The sequence below is a fragment of the Solenopsis invicta genome, chromosome 12 (assembly GCF_016802725.1).
Source record: "Solenopsis invicta isolate M01_SB chromosome 12, UNIL_Sinv_3.0, whole genome shotgun sequence".
Taxonomy (NCBI): Eukaryota; Metazoa; Arthropoda; class Insecta; order Hymenoptera; family Formicidae; genus Solenopsis; species Solenopsis invicta.
Window position 1 is genome coordinate 13,096,586 of NC_052675.1, and position 22,755 is coordinate 13,119,340.

Consider the following 22,755-nt stretch of genomic DNA (forward strand, 5'->3'; position numbering starts at 1 on the left):
CATAGATGATAAAATTTTAATATTTGCACTAATATAACATATTTTTATATATTTTAATTTCTTACAACTGTAAAAAAAATTTATATATATATATATATATATATATATATATATATAAAAGATGCATAATTATATACAAAATAATTTATATGATTATATATAATCATGTGTATTATATACAAAAAATTTTTTTGCGGAAAATTTCTTAGAAGAATTTATTTAAAGACAATAACCAAAGAAAAAGAAAAATAATAAAATCAAATTTAATAAGAAAAAATCGAAAACACTAAATTAATAAATTCGTTGAATTCACAGGAATTTACACAAGTTATAATAATCGGGATATTTTCTTCATGGCAATAGATTTATTACAAAATCGCTGTTAAAAAATGGCGATGGTTGCACACAGCATTACATAGTATTTTTATAGTAAATATGTCTATGATGCATGCCTTATACAAGAGAGAATTCTTAGAGATATCGTCTGTAATATATTGGAATGCTTTAGAAATGTACATACGAGAGAATAAACCCCGATAGGCATATTGTACAATAATACGAGTAGCATTACGAATTGACGAAAATTTCGCATAATTGCGTTAAGATGAAACGTTATAAACGCAGCAGTTTTATCAAAATAAAGTCTTTAAATAATATTTATTAAAAATAAGATAAATCTAAATTTGAGATATAAATATTTTACAATTATTTCGAAAATTATTTGATTCTTTTTATTTAAAATGTTACCATGTTGAATGTAATATTTCATACTGTGATATTTCTACATTATAATTTAGGAATAATTATTTATTCTTGTAAGCATACGTATTTGGATTAATTATATTTCTAATTGTTTTATACATAACATTTCTACAAACATTTTTTTTGAATTATCGAACAATTTCTTTTCAAATTTAATTGTGTTAATATATCACTAAGATGATTCATATTGTAATTTTATCAAAATACTATTTCAAAGTTAATTGAGCAAACAATTATCAATATTTTATGTCTATTTTTTCAATGTACTTACATAATTGCTGATTATAATTTTTATCCAAGATTTTGTCATATATAGTTTAATAAATGTGGTCCTATCGGGGAAGTAGAATATAATCGAGACTTTACAGTCTACGTGAGCAATACGCGAGATATATATTCATATACAGATTGCCCTAGAAATTAACGTCGTTGCTCCCATTTGTATGTTCCCATCCTTTCGTCGATAAACTTGAAATTTATTTTTCCGTAATCGCTCGTTAATCAGAGAAACAAAGACGATTTTGGAACGCTCCGTATATGCTTCTCGCGAGTTTTGTGGAGCGTTACTCGCGCATAGGGTATAAAGTGTGCTCGCGCGATATTGCGTGGCGAGAGGAACTATCTCAAAGGACTGAGGTAATATGAGAGAGAATGAGCTAGTAAATCGCTAAATAATATAATCGATACTACGGAGAAAAAAAACGAGCTTTCTCGCTAATTGAGATACTTCCTTTGTCAGCATTAAGATCTAGGGAACTTATGGAGCTAGGATACACGTGCGGAGACGCTGCCGCAACAAGTCGGTCCGTTCATCGCAGCTGCGGGGCCCGCTAGCTAATTTGAAGAACTCAAATGACGTATCCTTAGACGAGGGCCCTAGCAGTTGCAACTTCTTCGTTTACCTCTTCATCACAGAAGCGTGACCGCGATAAAAGCGCACGAAGGGGACTCTCAGTCAATGATTTCGAAGGCTGTGTCAACGTTAGAACATTCGAATGCGTTTCATCCGTTAATTATTTCGACTATCTATAGGTAATGAAAAAATTTTATCTATTTATATTTTTTTAGAACTAAAAAAAGATAATAAAAAATAAGTTAAATCGAGATGATCAAAGATTCTGTTGGTAAAAATGGATATTACGGAAACGTTAAAAGCAATAATACCTAGAAAACTTCAAATGTTCCAGCGTCAACTGCGGCACAGTAGCAAGTAAAGGGGAATTCGTTAAATCCTCTTCGGCGATTAAATTAATCTCAAATTACACAAATCTCTTGACACAGTGATAATGTTTCTCATTAATATAAAAGAAAACATTTATTCTCGTGTCACAACGAGATCAGATATTATATCGATTGATCGGGGATCTCTGACATTTGTCTAAAAAGTTGACGGAAAGATCACTACTAAATACAGGAAGATATCATGGATTCTGTGTTCCGTGATGCGAGTTTTCTTGTGGAACGTACGCAATCTATGCCTACGTTTATTAAAACGTAATTATTTATTGCATCTAGAATATTTGGGGTCGGAGTTCTCCGCGAGTTTGATTCGAGATTTTCTTACCGGAGATCAAAGATCAGAGATCAAAGATCGAAAATCTGTCGCGGCTACATCCTCGACGAGTGCACAATGGTGGATATGAATTCTCAATGTATGAGATACTCAGTGGCAAAGATATGTATCGATATGCGCACGTGAGAACCCATATTGTCAGTAAACTAAAATCGATATCGCATCGGAATCAGACATCTTCAACGTTTCGAGTTCCATCAAAACTTCTATTTTATTTCATAACTACGGTAATGAAAGAACGCTTACGAAGCTATATTGTCGTGATTTTGAGCGAATATAAATATCGAACGGCGTACAAAAATTTCAAGAAAAAAAATTATTGACTCTCTGACACTGTTAATATTACATTAAAATTGAAAATCGTTCAAGCCTATGTGCATCGTGCACTTAAGCGCTTCTTACGCACTGAAATATATTTTTAGTGGCTCCCGCAAGTAACCGCGTTTTTTTCTTCACTTCAAAAGTTCTTGTGAGAATAGCTCGTAAGAAAAACGTTCGACAACCATTTCGATCGGTTGCCACAATCGTCAAAGGCCATCGAGTAGCACTGCACACAAAAGTTCGTACTTTCGCCGCCCAAAGAGTAACTTTCATCTGTCAGCGTTTCGCAATGACTGAGTATCGAGATTCGACTTTCGTGCGTCGATCCCGGTCGACCTTTCGGTCGGCGGCGCGCGCAGGTCGCCTTGATCGAATGCGAACTCTTCCTTAGATTCTAAATCGTCGTCCTTAAAATTAATTGTTGAGGCAGTTGAGTTGGCAAGAGCAAAAGAATCAGTCGTGTTCGTCTCGTCGACGACATCGCCGAAGCCACCTCGAAGAAGTCGATACAACTTTGTTGACTCGTCATCGCGGAATCGAGTCTTCCCGGAGAAAGAAACAACGGTAGTTTCCGCAACCCATATACTATCGTTAATTGACATTAAATGCTCTAAAAGATCAGACCATTGTCTGGATTGCAATGTATATCTATTCTGCCTAATTATTCTTGCTTTTTGAAACGTAGCATGGATTGTAAATGAGGAAATCGCTCTAGCAATGTGTGCGTGACCTCTCGCAGTGTCTCGCGACGATTCGTCGATTCGTCTTCCTTCCTTTCACTTTCTTCCGTTATCACGGAGCTTACAATGCGAGGAACTTCATCAGGGCGTCATAGATGAGTTGAGGATTGATGGTGCCGTCGGCGGTGTATCTAACGCCGCGCAGCGAGCCGTCGTCGTGACTGACGACGCCGTACTCGCCCACGATGAAGCCGTCCGGCGTTCTCTCCTCGACCCTGTACTTCCTGTAGTTTCTACCCTCCACCACATAGCCGACCTTGTGACCGTCCTCGGACGCACCCGGGGTTTCCTCCGTGACAACCAACTGCGGTCCATGAACGTTGCCGTTGCTGCCGACACTGACCGACTCGTCAATCTCGTAGTTTTGCTCGTCAGGCTCGCCGCTTTCCTGTTGACGATCCACCGGTTGACCCGCGGAGTCGTACACCTTGCTGGGCTCGCCATACACCTTGGCCGGCTGCGAGTAGATCTTGGCTGGCTCGGAGTAAACTTTGGCTGGCTCCGAGTAGATCTTGGATGGCTCAGAGTAGATTTTTTCCGGCTCGCCGTAGACTTTGGCGGGCTCGCTGTAGACTTTCGCAGGCTCGCCGTAAACTTTGGCTGGTTCGCTGTAGACTTTAGCCGGTTCGCCGTACACTTTTGCCGGTTCTCCGTACACCCGTTCGGGTTCACCGTACACTTTGGCCGGCTCGCTATATACTTTAGCTGGGTCATTGTATGTTCGCGGAGGTTTATATGTCTTTGATGACTGGCTGTATACCTTCGGGCCTGAGCGATTGTAGAGTGACGTGTCATAGTGACGTCCCATTTTGCGTCCTTGAAGCCGATCCGACATCTCCGGCAGTTCCTCATTCAACTCCCGTCGTTCCGAGTTTTCTACGGGTAGCTCGTAATTCTTCTCCGAAGGTAGGGTGATTGCGTCATCGACATCGATGATCCGCGTAGCCTCGTTGACCTCTTCGTCCTGATGACTCTTCACGGGAAGCTGTTGAATCCGCGGTGTCATGGTTACGCGACTACGCCAGCTCGTTCTCGGCGAGTCCTCGTCGACGGAGAATTCGCTCCTGTTTGACTCCGAAACGATGTTGCTGAGCTCCTCGGTAACGAATCGGCCCGAGGGCGGTGGCGTCGTCGTCATCGTAGTCGTTGTGGTCGTAGTAGTCGTTGTCGTTGTCGTGGACGATGGCGGAATCGGCGGCGGTCTACTGGTACCCCTCGTCGTGCTTCTAGTTGCCTCCTTAGTAATTTCTTTATTTGTCGCAGATTCCAAACTTGATCGAGCAGCTACCGCGGCGTTGGCGCTGTCGTAATGCTCGACGCGCACTTTGTACGGCGTAGCCTCGACCGTGGACGTGACGCTGATGCCGATCACCTTTTGCCGACTGACACCTTTGTTAGTAACGGATCCGTTGGTCCCGTTCGACCTCGAGATCGTTCGATCTTGGTAAATCAACGCCGGAGCGCTCGTCATCGTTGTCGCCGCGCTCGAAGGTGTCAGATGCGTCGAACTTATGCCGCCCGGCGTGCTTAGGTCATCGATCAACGACGCTAAATTCTGCTGTCGATTCTCTAACGTTTTTTGATTGATGGGATAGAAACGAACTACCTCCTCGCGGCCGCTCGTCTGCGGCCTCGACACCGAAATCGGTCGGCCGCCGCTCGGGTTGGTACGAGATATTCGATAGATCGATGCCTCATGCTGGTGTGACTCAGCGGTCGCGCTGTCACCTGCTGACGCTTGCTGACCGCCACGTCGGAAGCCCCGGCGTCGTTGCGGTGGCGTCGCCATAGCGCCGTTTATGAAGACCGACAGAAATTCCGTACCGGCGAGTATGTCGCTCTTCTTCGCTGGAGCACCGTGCGCCTCCTCCCAGACCAGTGCCGCTTGAAGCAGTACCTGAAAAACACATGATTGTTTAATATTGTTATTTTATTTATCTTGGGATTATAATTATTTCAATAATTAAAGATAAAAATTTCCATTTCTTAGAGCAATATAAGAGTGGAGAGACGAGAGTCGTGAGGTACTATGATATTTTGTATAATTCGCGTTGAATTCCAAGAAGAACCGTTAAAATTATTTTGTTACTATAAGACAATGTAGGGTAGTTACTGGACATTGGTGTTCATTGTTTTTTTGTAAATGCTAACTTTCACTTTTGCCAATAACAGCGATTTGTACAGACGTATACCCTCTACAGAATTTTGAAAAGTATATTAAATTTTATAATTAGAACAATTTTTTAACTTTAGTCTAGCTTGAAGGCCTTAAATATGGCTTTCAAATAATGTAATTAAATTTTACGAGGAGCCAAATTGACTACCTTGGTCGTTCTAGTGTTAAGACGATCTTAAGTATAAGAATCGACTATGAATACCGGCCTGTATCTATCTGTTATTTATAATAAATGTATCTACATCTGTAGCTAGTTACATTTTCCTTGAAATAATTAAAACTATATCTAACTAGTTTGAAAGATATGTATTTCTCACCAAATTTCACATTTATTTTATAATTAAATTTATTTAATTATAAAGTAAATATAAACTATAAAGTAATAAACTATAAACTAAAGAAAAACTTTAATATAATTGATATTAAAGTTACAATTATCTTATTACAAAAGCAATCGCAATGAAGGGAGTAAAAAATACCAAGTATTCAAGTCTACATTAACCAACGTGTGGAACAAATAAACAATAACAAGCAAATGAAGCCGTATCGTTGTCCGAATTACCGTAATATCCAAGCGAGAAGCCCAGGTGTAACATTTACAGGATATAACATTTTAGTTGTGCGTCTTTTGTGGCGTCGTTAAACGCCCGCGGAACCGTCGAACAAGTTCACGAATGTCTCATTCCCTCCCCCTACCCTCTACCCTTCCATGAGAAGAGGAACAAAACACATACAAAACAGTGCGATAGTGTCGACTCAACGTCGAATCCGCGCCGAGAGACGATAAACCGCTTTTATGTGTCCCGCGTTTTGCACGAAGGACGCAGGCAGGTGTGCATCCGTGCGATTTATAAATTACCCGACCTGATAGCTCGTAAAGTCCTCCAACGACAGGCACTCTCCCGATGAAAATCTCATATATTTTTACAGTGGACTCGTCGTGGACACTTGACTTCGCGGCGCATTACTTCCTGCTCTTTTCGCGAATCGAAATTTTCTGAGTAGTTGTACCGAGAATATAACTCGATCGTATGGTGAATGGGATAGAGATTCGCGATTTATACATCAATATTTGAGATTAAAATTAATAAAACTTGGAAATCTTTTATGAGTTCACGTCAGATCAGTTTTTCGATCTAAATTGTGTCATAAATAATTCTTTGAGAAGGTATTTTAATTTAGAGATCCGGTTCGTGGTTCGTTACTTTTAGAAATTAAAATAAAACATTATTAATATAGTATTGAGATTTTGACTAGCTGCTCTTATTAATTTGTCAGTGCGATTCTGAAAAAATTTTCAAGTAATTTGTTAATATTTTGTGACAATTATGTATAAGTAATTGTTACGTCTATCTGTAACATGAATTGCGCCGGTTTCAGTTATCTGAAACAATCCAGATTCATTTCTCTCTGTAAGGGTGATTATATCTCACACCAAAATTAACCTTTGGTTGCTCGCCTCTAAAAAAATTACGTAAGAATACAATGCGCGCTGGGATGTGTGACAACCTGCGCGAGCAACCAAGGATTAAGTAGATAAAAAGGCGAGTTTTTTTAATTTAACGATTGATCAATCATATTATGCACAAATGCAACTTTGTTCTGTAAAAGCTGCATTTGCACATAATGTGATTGATCAATTAATGAATTAAAAAACTCGCCCAAATAATATCGAAAGAAATGGCGCGATTTTTACAAATTTGAGATTTAAACTTTGCATAAATTTTTTAATTTTAATGATCTGCAAAGAAAGTATTGCATTTATCGATTTAATTTTAGTTCTGGATGCCAATTTGGTAATTTTTATTTTTAGTTGGAAGTTATTTTAATATTAATATAATATTTGTAGGGTAAATGATTCAATTACTTATATAATTAGTATTCCAAATCCCGGAAATCTGATCATTGAATAAATGCTTTTTCTTAATTAGAAGATTAAAGTTTTATTTTTAATAAAATGTTATAACAATTAGTAGATCCTTTAACAATTCAAGTAAAAATAAATATACAATTACATAATAATACAATTTATTTAAAAAAAGTACTTATACATGTACACGTATAACACCGAATTTTTAGTATACTGTCAGTAATTACATCATTACTCGATTAATAGAATTATTTGTATTATATTCACATATTTTTAATATACTTTATTAAATAATTAAAAAAATTGAAGAAAATTCAAATGATTAGTGGAGCCAAAATGGACCATCGACTGTTCTTGAAGAAGATCCACATTATATTTTATATAATGCATTTTACGTGTGTAACAAAATGGCAAACGATTTTTTTAGGTCTTAATCGACTAGTCATAGAGTACACATTCTACATTCTCGCTATTTATTCATCGGTCCACTTCTTTTCAGTTCCAAGCATAAATTATGCGTTGACCAGAGGACGCAGGTAATTATTGTTTATTCTGATTTTTAATCGTCAGCTTATCGATCGCATTCTTAATCAATTTCCTCTCACTGTTCGCCGCGGGTTCTGTACCTATATAATAAGATACATGGCTATTCCGAGTGTAATAAGGTACCTGCGTGCTCGAGTTCTTTGTAAACGCGACCTTGACGAGGCACGCGGGTAAGAAGCTAACGTCACGAATATTTATGCGGGAGCGGATGGTTTATCGAGGGATCCTCGCTCTCTCCGCAAAGATCCGCCGCACGGTAGACGAGATTATCGCTCAATTGTAAAAGTCCTACGTCTAATAATGCCGGAACCCTTACGCGCTCGAACTTACATTTGCAAACAATAGCGGCCGATGCATCGGTACGACGATCGACGGAAGGAAAACGGAATCGTCGCGCGAAAGTATTCATAGGTCGCAGATAAAAATCTCGGAAGAAAACACACGTGAGTATCGACGTATGCGCAGAGCGCAAAGAATCCAGATAATAATTGCCAAGGGAAAAAAAACGGCGCTTTATTATATCCGTTTATGCAGTCCTCGTCAGAGTTCAGGAATTTCGTGACTATTTATGCGAACCTTGAAGCAATTTTAACCATTTCTTTTCTTCGCCATGGTATCCACATTTGTAATACTTGTAGTATACGCAGGGACAATCTACATTCATGTATTATGATTATAGTGATCATCCTGAAGGCTACGTGACTCTTCTCGATCGTGCAAACTTGAGCGATTTCTTGTAACTAATTGCAAGTCTGTCATCTGTGAAATCACTAACCTAAGACAATGAGCTCTAAAATCCCAGATTGTAGAGCATACAACCCAGACATTTTTTTCAATATAAATATTAATTTTTCCATCGTAAATTTCAATTATTAAATATATGGCATTCAACGCTGTTATTATATATCCAACAGTTGTTTTAACAAATAAAACCAAACAAATAGTAAATTATTTTGTCACAGTGGTCAAAATATAAAAACTCAAATTATGAGCTAATCTTATTTAGAATTCAAAAAGCTTTTAGTAAATGCTATAGCAAACAAAAATAATTATCCATCTTTAAAACAAAAATAAATTATCTTAAAATAATAAAAATCTTAAAAATTGGTAGATCAAGTTGCGATATAAAGTTGTTTCTGTGTTTTCAATCTTATTGTATTTTTCAGCCTTTTCTATGATTAAAAATTTCAATGAACATTACCTCAGAAAGCTTTACTTTTATTGTTATTAAATAATTACTTAGATGTAATAATATACACTATTAAATTACTCTATCTTTTTAGACTAAGCTCTTTTAAATGTTAACACACACACACACATAAACATAATGTGTTGTGTGTATAAGTAATATTTTATAGAAAAAACACGATTTCTGTAAATAGAACTTTGAACAATTTAGTAACTCTGTAACTAAAAAGTTGAGTCTTTCTGAGGTCATACTCATTGAAATTTTTAATCAGCATTCTAAAAGCAATTATAATTAGAAAAAAAAATCGATTTTTAACGCAGTTAGCATCCAAAAAGTGGGAAAAATTCGAAGACGCGCGGAAGGACATTTCTCGAACGCCGCGGGAAACGAAGGAGCGATCGTAATGAGCCGTGCAACACCGTGATCGTTTTATGTATTTGACGGTCATCCCAGCGGCAATTAGTCGTACGTGCTTCTCACGTGCCGGGGAATCCGGGAGATAGCGGCCACCGTAGTCGCGCGCGAACATAAACGCCTAATTTATCTCTTATTACGCGATTGCCCGTCCACATGCACGGGAGAAAGGACGCCAGGGGGGTGCCATGGGCGTCGCAAAAGATGTACGAGAAAATGCATCTACTGCTTTACATCTTCAGACACAGAATTGAACAAAATTAATGAATCCCATAAATCGAATAATTTCACTTTCGGACAACTGAAAAAAAACTGTCTAAAAACTGTAGTTTTTATAACTGCAGTATTAAAAATAATTAAATGTATGTAAAACGTTGTCTCATTATATATCTCACCATTAAAATGAAAATGAATGAAATTTATTACTTTTAAAATTTATTTGAGTGTATTTCTAGAATATAAACCAAGTAAACATTGTCATTGACGATTTATGTTTCTCACAATTAAATCATTGTAATTGATGTGATTATAGAAGAAAATTGTTTATCTATCTCTTCTTATTATAAAAATTCCCTAATAACTTAATTTCGATAAAAATGACTTATAGAATTTTTCAAATATTTCTTGAAAGAGATTTTATGGAACAATTTTTAAAATATTAAAAGTAAATAAGTGAACTTTTAAACAAGCAATTATAAAGACTAACCAAATACATAAAAATAACAAAAGAATTCAAATATGCTGAAAATCACATATACGATGTACTGAGAAAAAGATACTTAAAAGTTTACTTGTGAGATATAAATTTATTTCATTGAAATAAATTTTTATTTAAATACGGTGAAATAAAATTTTATTTCTAACAAACAAACCAGTTAGTAAAAGAAACTAAATATATTTTACAGAAATATATATGTGTTCTGTCGTTGCAATAGTTTTCATTATAACTAATAAATAACTCGAAAAATCACAAGTAACATTTGTTTCTGAATATTTTGACATTTTTTCACTGTATTGTTATACTGGAACAGTAATTGTAAACAAGTTCAAGAAAGTTTGCAGTATATGCTAGGAAATCCTTACGACGCCCATGGATCCTCTCACAAGCTTGACGACGTGACGTTCGCAGAGGTCGAGATAAGAAGCGCGGACATGTTTCGGAAAACTTAAGGACGACGTGCCGGGAATTACTTTAATTCGCGTCGGGGCAAATTAAAGAAAATGATTTCACGAACATGCTATAATTTCGATTAGCTATCAATGCACTCGACCGACAAAGTGCATGTTTCTCGCGACGCGCGTTTTAATGGGGTTATTACGCGATACCGATGGCGCGACGGCTGCGCGAAAAAGCAACAAAAGAGAGAAAAGAATTAAGATTTTTCTTTTCGTTGAGCACGAGGCATCCTTATGCGGGCCTACGACGCGGCATAAAACTTGCACGAATTTAAGATTGCGAATATAAAAGTGTCCGGACCTGCCGAGTTTGATTTTTTATTGCCGGGCTCTTGTGTTGTTGCGTTACGACGCATCGTGTTTCGTGGCGCTCCGCCGGATTTTTGCAACTCCGGGAAGGTCGCTGCCGTCCTTGCCACGACTCAAGTGACGGTTTGCCTTTGGTAGAAGGGTTAAGATTAAGCGCACAGCCGTGTGATTGTCCAGGGACCCCGCAGTTATTTCATTTTATCATTTGATTTCTAAGAACCTCTTTAACTCGCGATTCAACCGCAAAGAATGACGCGATTAAAGGATAAGTCATTAAACATATGACAATAAATTTCTGAGGTATGCATAGAAATTTAATAACTAATTTACTGTCAGATGTAATTATTTTGAAAGTGTAATAACAATTAATTTAGTTAAATGCAATAATTAAAAATTAATTTTCAGAAATTATTATTATTAAAAAAGGTGCTCATAATTTGAGCACGTTAATTTTTGCAAGCATAATTCCCAAGGAAAGAGCTTAGCTTCTTCATATTTGCACTTCCTGCGCCGCTCAATTTCTTTGAATCGCAAGAGTAATTCTATTTTTACACATGGACCCATGCAGACAAAATGTGCACGAAGCCGCTACTGATCAAGTCGCGTTCCTCTCCGCAGGAGAAACGAAGCTGGGTGGGGTACAGTGTAGGTGACAGGAGAAGGGTTGGCAGGAGAGACATGTAGCGTGGGTGTATACGTAACTACTTTACGATTCGCGTGGCGACGCATTATTTTCGTCCGACTTCGTCGTCGACATTTTTTATTTAAACGCCGAATTTTAATATTACCAACATAGAGTCGCATAACGGCTAACGACCGCATTGCTGGGTACGGAAGGTGAGAGGAGAGGGAGGGCGGCACGATAAAAACTCTTTCCGTCAAACTAACAATAAGTTCAGATTCGACGTTTCGGAATGAATGTTACCATATCTGTTCTTTGTGAGTTATTTTATTAACGGCGCTGCTCCGACAATTATTTCGCAGCGATTTACAGCGCATTTGCAGGATTTTATCCTCGCTTTTATTACTTATCGCTCTCCGCGATTGCGAAACGGAAGGTTAAGAGAAGGAGGAGACGGAGGAGGAGGACTAAGAGTTACTCTGAATAAAGAGGCTGAGATCCGCAAACCGGTACCACCAGTACTATACTCTTGCAGCGATGATGGGAAATGCGCCCGTGTCTCGAGAATAGACGCGCCGTTTCTGCTCGCCATCATATGAACACGTGTTACGATTGAATAAAATTGTGTCGCGAATATTTCGAACGCTAACATTATCTAATGTATTACATACACATTCGATGTGCGAAGAGTTAAATCACACTTTCTATCTTCTATCTCTTTTATTTACCTAAATCTATGTTAGGTTTTGAGAAATTTAAATTTGTTTCGAATGTTAAAAATTAGAGCTAATCATTGTCATTGCATAAGTTTTGTGCACTCAGACTCATACTACTCTGGGTATACTAATGTTATTCGTTTAAGTGTTACACATCCTACATTTTTACATAAATTAAAATTTTAGACGTCTCTTTTTATTGTAATAGTTGTTACATAATCATTGATGATCCTGATGTTGCAATGATTTATATACAAACAAAAAGTAAAAAAATTTATCTTATACTAATCGTTACTACTGAAACTTTATTTTTAATTTGTCGAGGTGAACAAAACATATATCTTAATCTAAATGTTTGACCATTGGGGAAGACAAGTAATGAGAGACGCAATTACATTTTTAATTTTTAGCAAGAATCAAACAATTATAATAATGAACTGAGAGGCCGAGATGGTTACAGCAAGATCTTCGTGCTGAAATAATAGTTTTTTATATGTTTCAATTTATTTTGGACTGCGTGCCGTTACTTTAGGTTTCAGGCAGTTCTTTTAAATTAAAATGTAATTAAATTATTTTTTGAATAAATAATATATTTTTATGGATTATTTAAAAAAACCTATATATATATGTATGTATGTGTGTGTGTGTGTGTGTGTGTGTGTGTGTGTATTTATGGATTTTTCTGTTTGCAATTGCATTTTCATATACTTCGTGATTTTAAGAAATTTGTGTATCACAGATATTAAAGCGAAATTATTATATGTATGCATCTGATCTAAAAATTAAATTTACTTATATTAATCATTCGAGAAAAGGTAATAAGATAGATTTCATTTACAATTATATTATATAATTAATGCTATTTCTTATAAAAAGTTTTTAACTTGTTTTTGGTGTATTTGTAGATACGGAAGTTGTGTGAAATAGTGTCATGACTAACGATTTTGTCGTTAATAATTTACGATTATCAGTATTATAAAGTAAGTCAAAGTTTTCTCGTATAACATATAATGTCAAGTTAATTTAATTCAACTTAATTTAAAGTTTATGTAATTCACAATTGCCTGTATTATATCCTGGAAATGCTGTTCTTTTATTTTGAGACAGTAAGTAAAATAATCTCTTTCTCTTTCCTCTCTCTTTATATATACATATATATGTATATATATACACAATATATACATGTGTGTATGTGTGTGTGTATATAATCTCTCTCTCTCTCTCTCTCTCTCTCTCTCTCTCTCTATATATATATATATATATATATATATATATATATAGAGAGAGAGAGAGAGAGAGAGAGAGAGAGATTTATTATTTTACTTACCGTCTCAAAATAAAAGAACAGCATTTTGAGAATGTACATTTACGCATAAAGACGCACTGTATCAGGGATACCCCCCAAGCAGTTTAAATATGATTCTTAAGAGAATCCTACAAGGCATCTCAGCAAATCTCATTTTTCTTTAAGCGATACACATATTTGTTGAGATACAAAGAAAAAAAGTTTCAACCCGTGAGCGACGTATCAAACGATCGTTCGGCCTCTATGGTTAACTCTTTGCGGGAGATTAATACTCAGCCCCTTGGGATGATTATCGACACCAAACAACGCAAACGTGCGAATTCGATGTTTACTCGATACTGCGTATCAGGATTAATCATGCTGTCCTCGGCTCGTGCGCGTTCTCATAAATCGGACGCTGCTAGCGAGCGCGTGTGAAGTAAATATACGTAGGATTAATATCAGCCGATTTATAAGGCTGGGCGAGATGCTAAAAGGCGCGAGCTGGGACTGGCCTGGTCGGCGGAATAGAGAATGGTGGTTTCCTGTTGAAAGGAGAACACGTACTGTCGTGCGGACACCTCGGCGTGAGGTCACCGGCGTGACGGTGTCGAGTCATTCCAGTAGGTATCTGTTCGCGCGCGCACGCACGCACGCACGTGTACGCATGCATGTTTTTTTTACGAGTGCACTCTTATAATCGATGCATCCCACGCGACAGCGTCGTTTATTAAATGAAAGAGCGATCATTGCCGCTCGTGTTACGACGCTTAATACGCGCGATGATTGATGACCTTTCAGCGCGGCTAAATTAGACACGTCAAGCGCTCTCTCTTCTTCGCTCTCTTGTATCTACCGCCGTATCGGATATTTTTTATTTAGTTTTAATCCTTTTTTTTCTTCTGTCCCATACCTGCGTTCGTTACCGAAGCGCGTAAAGTTTATCAGTGGACGCGTCAAGGTCCACAATCAATTACAAACAGCGCACCCGCGGGATTGTTTTTATCGCGGTTAACAAATTCCTCTCTACCTTTTTTTCTCGAGATTCGCCAGACTGCGATAAATTGCGCTAGTATATCTGTATGATTGGTTTATCGGTATGAGCGGCACTGGGGGTAATTTATTTTGTCACGCTGACATCCGAGATCGAACGATTTCTTCGCGCGCTAACAAAGTCATCATTTCGTTATATTAATTATTCGCTACATGTTCCATTTATCACAAATTTATTATATCTTTGCGCAGATCGTCCAAGAAGTCACCAGTTTATTCTCGATTGCAGATCGGATTTGGAAAGCGAATTGAAGAGAATTTTCAGTGTCATTATCTACGATCGATTAAAAATTGGAAGATTTTAAAACTAGAAATAAATAGTAACATATTTTTCAATTAATTAGGAGTGGGTTTTTAGTGAGATTTTAATTTATATAAATAAAATTTTGACTTAAATTATAATACATTTTATTAAAATTATTAGAAAAATTTTTCCAAGTTTATGTTATCCTACAATTAGCATAATTATGAGAAAGTAAATTTTAAAAGAAAATTTTCTCCATGCACAAGATTAATATTAGAAATTAGAAAATGAGATGAAAATAAATAAAATAAATTCATTTAATACTTTTTAAATAATTAAAAAATTTCGATTCTGACGCAAACTCTCCGTTCTGTGGCACTTCATTCTATCGTATTGCAAATCGTTTGTAGTTCTTCGCAAATACGACGTATGAACTTGTCTCCAGGCGATAATTATTCTCTTTCTTGATCGGGTCTAATTAAAATCGAAACGCCCAGAGGCGCTCTCCAAAGGTAAACGTACCTGGATCAAAGTCAACAAGATACACGATTGTGATCTATATTCCGACTACGCGCGTGCGAAATCAACAACATGGCGATACACACTGGTTAATAAGCTGGAATTCGCGCAGGAATTCGCGTGGGTACTACGAAGTGACGAGGAGCATTACGATGCCTCGGACAAACGGATTTATCCGACGAGTTATAAACAATATGCAGGTGCGGCTGGTCTTAAAAGATGATCCCATCATCGCGAAAGCATCACGGATTTGTGAATGGACGCGAAGTGGGCGCGAATCAACTTATGCCCTCGCCTTCATTTCGACGTTCCATCGAACGTCCCTTCGTGAATGTCCGCGTGTCCCATTTTAATTTCAGATGAGAAATACAGAAAAAATATTTTTGATTTAAGAATGTCTCTCTTATTTTTATAGTAATCTTTTAAAATGGGCACCAAAACAATTTTCTTAACTTCATTCCTCGAAAGGATAAATTATTATAGTAATAGGTATTTTAAATTTTTATAATTAAGGATTTATATATATAAATAAGATGAGATTTTATAGGAATTTTTTTTATTTTAAGAATGATTTTTCACAACATGGAAAGAAATCTAATTTTAAAATGTTGAACCTTATTACAACAAGCATTGCTTCCTGTCGATCATGAAAGTTAATAATAAAAACAAACTAACAAAAATAATAAATGCTGGTTTTTAGAAAATATATGTTGTCTGACGCGATTAAATTTGCTCTTCGAGCCACTTTTTATATTACTGTTTTCATTATTTAAATATCACAAGGTTTTAAACTTGGAGCACCAAACAGCACACTGTACTATTAAATTATAATGCTGTATTAAATTGTAATGATATAATTATTACAAATTCCAAATAAAACGTCTGTCTACATAGAATGTCATTTTTCAGAAGTTCATTAGAAAAAATATATTTTTAATTTCAAAGTATATTTGAGAAAAAAAGAACATATTTTCAGCCATTAAGAATATGTACTAAGAGAGCCTGCAAAGTGTATAGTCCTCTTTTCGAGAATATATTTTTTTCAGCGAAAAAGTTTCTTTTCAATGCCGAACACGTGTAATTTTCTCCAGTTATTTTCCCGTGCGTCATGCTCTTTCAGATAAATAAAGCGCTCAGAATTAAAACGGATCATATAACCCGTGGGCTAATTAAGATCTATTTTAAGCGTATCAATAAGTCATATCTCAGATAGATCTTATAAATGAAAGATATCTGATTCACTCTAACTATACACACCTTCGATGTGCACTGCCTAATATGGCGTGTAATTATTATTTCGATCTGCAAAAAAATAATAATTTAGCGCTCTTCTTAATGAACTCGGAAGCGAAGGTAAACGAGGTAAGGTGCATATCACTGTCCCACAAATGGATGCAGCGTTCATCAGCGTTCTTGTCCGGTCGCTGTCTCTTTCGGGATTCTTCTCGCGTATATCCGGTTCTGCATGACGCGGAACCCCTTCACGTGACAACGTGAAACACGTGATCGAAGAATCATTTGAGCAATACGCGAAGTAAATGACACGAGCGTATCAGGTTCTGAGGAATCTGCGAAAGAGTCCGATCAAGGTTGCGACTCTGGGTGTGGTATGCAAGTGTCTATATGTACAAGTTTCTAGACACTGTACGGAGGAGTACGCGGCAGAAGTGCAAAAAATATAGATATATATCCTCAGTCAATTTTTTATTACAAACTATTACAAGTTTATTTCTTATCACTTATTAATATCTAAGACATTTCAATAATTAAATATTGAAATAATTATTAATATTTAATTTACAATAATTTAGATACAGACGTTTACCTAATTAATAGAATCCTTTTGAAGATGATTTGGCTATACTATACGAGCTAAATGTTATCGAAATTTAAAAATTAAAGGTTACTGTTAGTTTATCCTTTTTTTCTAATCAGCAACAAAAAGTTTTAGTCGTGAATGCACGAATTTGACTCTAAAACTAGCTGCAAACAAAAAAACAATAAAAAATTTGATTTATAATAATTTTTGCAGCAAAAATTACTATACTTTACTTTTACTATCTAAGTGCACGAATATTATATAATATCTTCCTCAAATGTTTCTTCAGATCTTCAGAAATATCATTTGAGAGATATCTAGTTTAAATATACGCGTTTTGTCGTCTCATTTTCCATTTAAATTTACATATATCTTATCATTTCACGTGACTGTTTTTCTGCTTAACGAAAAAATTTTATTTAGAAATTTCAAGGTTATAGTCGTAATAATTCTAAGATTAAATTTTAATATAATAACAATTGCGTCGCAAATATCTTGATATAAGGAATTACATGACGTTCTCACGCTTCTTACTGGTTAAATTACGACGCGAGAAGCGCGTAGCGAATTGCTATCGATCCATAGAAATCAAGATAACCCGCGGAGCTGAAACTATCCATAACTTACATTTAATGATGCATTACTTATGCAAATATATATCCTATTTGCAACAAGCACATATCAGGACATGTCATTCATAGATTTTCTATGCAGTTCGATAGTGAGATGCAGTACGCACTCCGCGAGCATAATATAACTGTCGTAGTATATCGGATCAATCTTAAACGTACAAACAGGAAATTCTAACGAAAACGAGAGATGAAAATACTTCCAGGATAAGCTCTTCAAGAACTGTTTTACTACACCAATATAATAATATATGTATATATATACTAAAGTTCACGACAGCTAGAGAAGAGAATCAAGGACAAAATTTTAAAAAATATCTATTGAATTCTAATTTAAATAATAAAATTGAACAGAGCATTTTATCTATAAAATAAATAAACTTAATCGCATACGAGAAATAAAAGCATATATGTTTCTTTTAATAATTGAATAATAATAGATTGCAGATGTAATCAAATAAGATCAACTAAACACCTTTCCTAAAATTATCAGTTTTTTTTTTCTAAGGAAATCCAGAATATTTTTAAAGCAGGGAAATCAATCACGATTTCGGCGGAAATTGTTGCTCGAAATAGTATGTTATTAGCAGTCACCAAGATATGGAGACGAGCGTATCCGGCGAAGAAAATTGCCCGGCCTTCAAGGACGTTCATTACTCCCCAAACTGTATGAGTACTTTACGACTATCTCCCGTCTGGCGCCATAATGAATAATACCAGTCAATGTCATTATACGCGAGTATTTAGACTATCAAGTGTCTTTTCAATCGCCATGGGCAGGTTTAACAGGTAAGGTAAAATTAAGATCGGTTTAAAGATGTCTGCATTGTACACTTAGAGATTCAAAGAGTTTTGACGGCTGTCAAATTTATTTTGACATAACGACGTCTGGACCATTTAAATGTATAATTTAAAATGACTTACTTGAAACAAGAATTTTAACTGAATCATATTGATAGACACTGAAATTCCCGGAATTGTGTAAACTCTGAGTTTCTTTTTGTTTAGAACTATTTGATCCAACTTCTTAAAAAAATAAAAAAATTTAGGGAAAAAATGTATTATCGTAAAAGTGCAAAAATTTTTCAGAATTTTGTATTATCAAGAAAAAGAGTTTATTTAATTATTTTAATTAAAATTTTGTTGTTTAATCTAGAAGATGTCTTTTTTCAATATAGAATCTAGAGGGAGTTGCAATAAAAATTGCTACAAAGAAACATTAAACTGTCAATATTTCCTGTAGAAAGCAGCCTGACAAAATTTTATTATTGTTGCCCCGCCCTTAGGTCCAGCATCAACATTAGTCATAGTGGTATTACTACGTGATTTATAAGAAAAGTATTATTAGCACGATCATTAGATCACGTAAAAAAGGTATCACGAGATTCCGTGTAGAAATGTTGGTAAGGCTCCAAATAAGGGCTCCGACTAGTTGGTCTAAATATAAATCGCGGCCTTCGTTTGCAATTTCCTTTCAAATTGCAAAAAAAGAATGTTTTCTTTTCTTATTATAGAAAATTTGGTCCTAAGCTTAGTAAGTAGACCTCATTATAAAATAGGATTTAAATAAGAAATCCTTATTATACCCTACAAAATCTTCTTTTTCTTCCGAAGGCGTTATGTAAAGCTTGGGGTGAGCCTTAGCCTGCATACCTCTCTAAATCCGAGATTGTTGCGTTCATGACAGGTGAGCTTCATTAGGTGGAGTTATCTGTCCTGTGCTAACTAGTTCTCTAGTCCTTAGCTTGTCAGAACGTGATGGCTCCTTAACATATTTTTGTAGCGTGCGCTTATATACGGAGAACCTACAATTTAAACGCCGGTTCCGAAAGGCCTAATTTAGAGAGATTTTCTTGTTATGATAGTTTGCCAAGGTGGTTTGCCATTGTCTTCCAAAAGGTAGCAATCGAATAAAATCAAACGTTTCTGATCAATGGAATTTGAATTCGGAATTTTGATACAAAGAGCAGATGCACGACTTTGCGCCATGATCGCTACATGCCTTATAAAGTAGGTATTATTTTTCATGGTAGCAGCACAGATTAATAACATTATTATTATTAAATTATTCTTTGCAAGTTAATACAAGTGATAAGAAGAGGAGAATTAAAGCATTTTGTGATCCTACTTTTTTTAAATCTACGTTATTTATTGTGGAGAACGTATCTGTATTGTTAATTCGTTAGATATATTTTTTGCATTGAGCGTATCCTTCGATCGATATCGGTAGCAGGTTTATCGCGCATTCTATCGCCAAGACAGTCAAGGGTCAGTTTTCAATGTTCGTCGAGCGAAAGTTTAACTAGCCTGCGTACGTCGACAATGCTTACACAATGAACACAGTGGCGTAATTTCGTACTTCGAGTCGCCGTGTCTTATAAATACGCCCTCCCACACGTAGCTTCTAAATAATTTACGTAAGAGACGCGGGTGAGCGCGTTCGCGCGTTTTATAAGCGCGACACGGCGAGTGATGCCTAAAAGAAACCGCGAGATTTTTAAACAAATTGTTACATTAAGCAAGTTCTTAGGAAAAGTGTCCCATACAAAATATCCGTGATATACAACGTGTTTACGATAGTTTATATAACACTGATTGCATAAAAATCGTTCAATATTGCCATTGGCGTTATTGTTAAATTATACAATTGGTATATCAGCAACTGTATTTGTATATTACAGAAGTAGTGTACAAACTATCAATTTAGAAATAAAATATTTAATCTTTATATAAGACGGAAATGTTCTGCGTTCTTAAGAATCTGTAATATTTTGATACATTCTAAATTGTATCTTTTTAATTCAAACAATTGAGAAGATAAATCGGCAATTGGAAATTGGCGCTATAATAAGTACATTATTCAAATTATCCCTTAAAGAATATGATCCTTTCATTCATAGTCACATAAATGTTTCGGCTCGAGCTCTTTCGCCATCATTAGCAATAATAATTGCCTAATAATAATTTATCAATTTTATCTGTCGAATTACTTCTGCGTGTCCCGCAGAAGCAAATCCTGACTCAGTCTCAATAAAAAAGCTGACGGTTGCAAGGCTGAATGGAATGGAAGGTTTATGTGTACCCTTGATTAAGGTTTAGTGTTAATAACAAATACATTTTTAAAATAAAAACAGAGCAAAGTGTGAGAACAACTTATCATGGGGTTGAAATTAAAGTTATCTCGCGACTCAATATTAACGCCATAAGAAATCGTGGTTCCAACATTAAAAATAGCATTATGAATTAACATTAGAGATTAAAAAGAGTAAATAAGCCAATGAATCAATGATAAAAATAATAATCAGCAAAATCACAGTTTAAAATGTAATCTCTTTCTAATTCATTATTTTGATACGCACATTCTTTTGTATTTGCAAGGAAAGAAATTTTATGTTGGTTCTTTGCTCGATTAAAATATCTTTCTCTATTTTGACTGCGCGAAAAACTGCGTTACATATATCAGTATAGAAAAATACGTACATACTCGATTGTAATAAAACTGCACTAATGAGTCACAAGCTTTCCTTAGATGTAAATCAGCATGGAAACACGTAGCATACATCGATAAGAAAAATTCAATGCACGAATTTTTTGTTAACACCTCATATATTATATAAATATATGAATATATGATAATATAAAAGCGCAAATACTTAAATATAAATTAAAAAAACAAAATAACACAATTTAGAAATAAATTAGAATTTTTCATATTATAAAAAATAAAACAAGATAAGATTAAATAAAATAATTGTTTAATATTATACAAAAAAAAAATCAAATAGAAAAAATATAAGTAAAATAAAAATAAAAGAAATAAATGTAAAAAGAAATGTTAATAATTATATTGTGTTTGATCGGTCAAAACTGCAATGTTTACTAAAATGGACACAAATATCGTCACAATACTCAAAATTCTATTCCGACTTTGTAAACGAGTTGCTTCGAGAAAGAAAATCTTCCTTATTAAAAATTAAAGTGAAAACGCATTATGTTTTTGAAAACGTCTTCCTTTAGTGTTGGATAATCGTAAGGTTACAGTGTCACGATGGAATTCTGTGTACAAGAAAGTAACGGGCACGCGTATTGAAAGTATTCGTGTTGTTGAAGTTCATTCGTGCCTTGCATCAGATACATCATCCTAATGACTTCCTTATAGGTGGGCGTGTATTTGGATTCTCATACGCGGCGCATTTGAGGCGAAGTTCAACAGCGGAACGGACATCGTCGATAGACGACAGCAAGGCGGTAACATGTTCAAATCGAACCGGAACAGCAGAGGAAACTACTTCAAATTGCCGATTTCTTAAGCGCGTTAACTTTTATTTTATTTTCTACATTTCTCTAATAAAGATTTATTAATGATACGAGAGTTACAATGTCGTATGCATTTACCGTACAGATACGCTTGTTACAAATCATTTTCCACAAACGTAATAAAACAGTCCGAGTACTTCATTCTTGCGCATCTACTGCACAAAGGCGTCCTTGCATGCATCATCCAATTTTTTACGCTCTCGATTGTTATGATCTCGATATTAAGCGGTAAATCTTTCATTCGCGCGATTGCCTAACATTGCGTAAAAAATTTGCAGAAACATTTTCACGTCGTACAGAACGAAAATGCCAACTCGTTCGCAGATCGATTTGCTGTAGGAACCGTTGGTGTTACATTCTTTCGTCTGCGATTCGTTCGCGAGGCGTTGCCACCAAAAGTGAAAGTTCGGAAATTACGGTCGATTACGTGAAGAAAAGTTTGCTTTTTTTGTGCTTGAATGTGAAAAAAAGATTT

The 22,755-nt window shown here is 35.6% G+C and overlaps 1 protein-coding gene across 1 annotated transcript in view; it reads right to left on the reverse strand.

Moving 5' to 3' along the window:
* Positions 1–974: 974 nt before the first annotated feature.
* Positions 975–22,755, reverse strand: part of LOC105198194 — a 54,901-nt gene continuing 33,120 nt past the window's right edge. Inside the window, exon 2 of the mRNA XM_011164845.3 lies at positions 975–5,293. Coding sequence (XP_011163147.3) covers positions 3,458–5,293 — 1,836 coding nt within the window. The 3' untranslated portion in view covers positions 975–3,457. The remainder of the gene's footprint in view (positions 5,294–22,755) is intronic.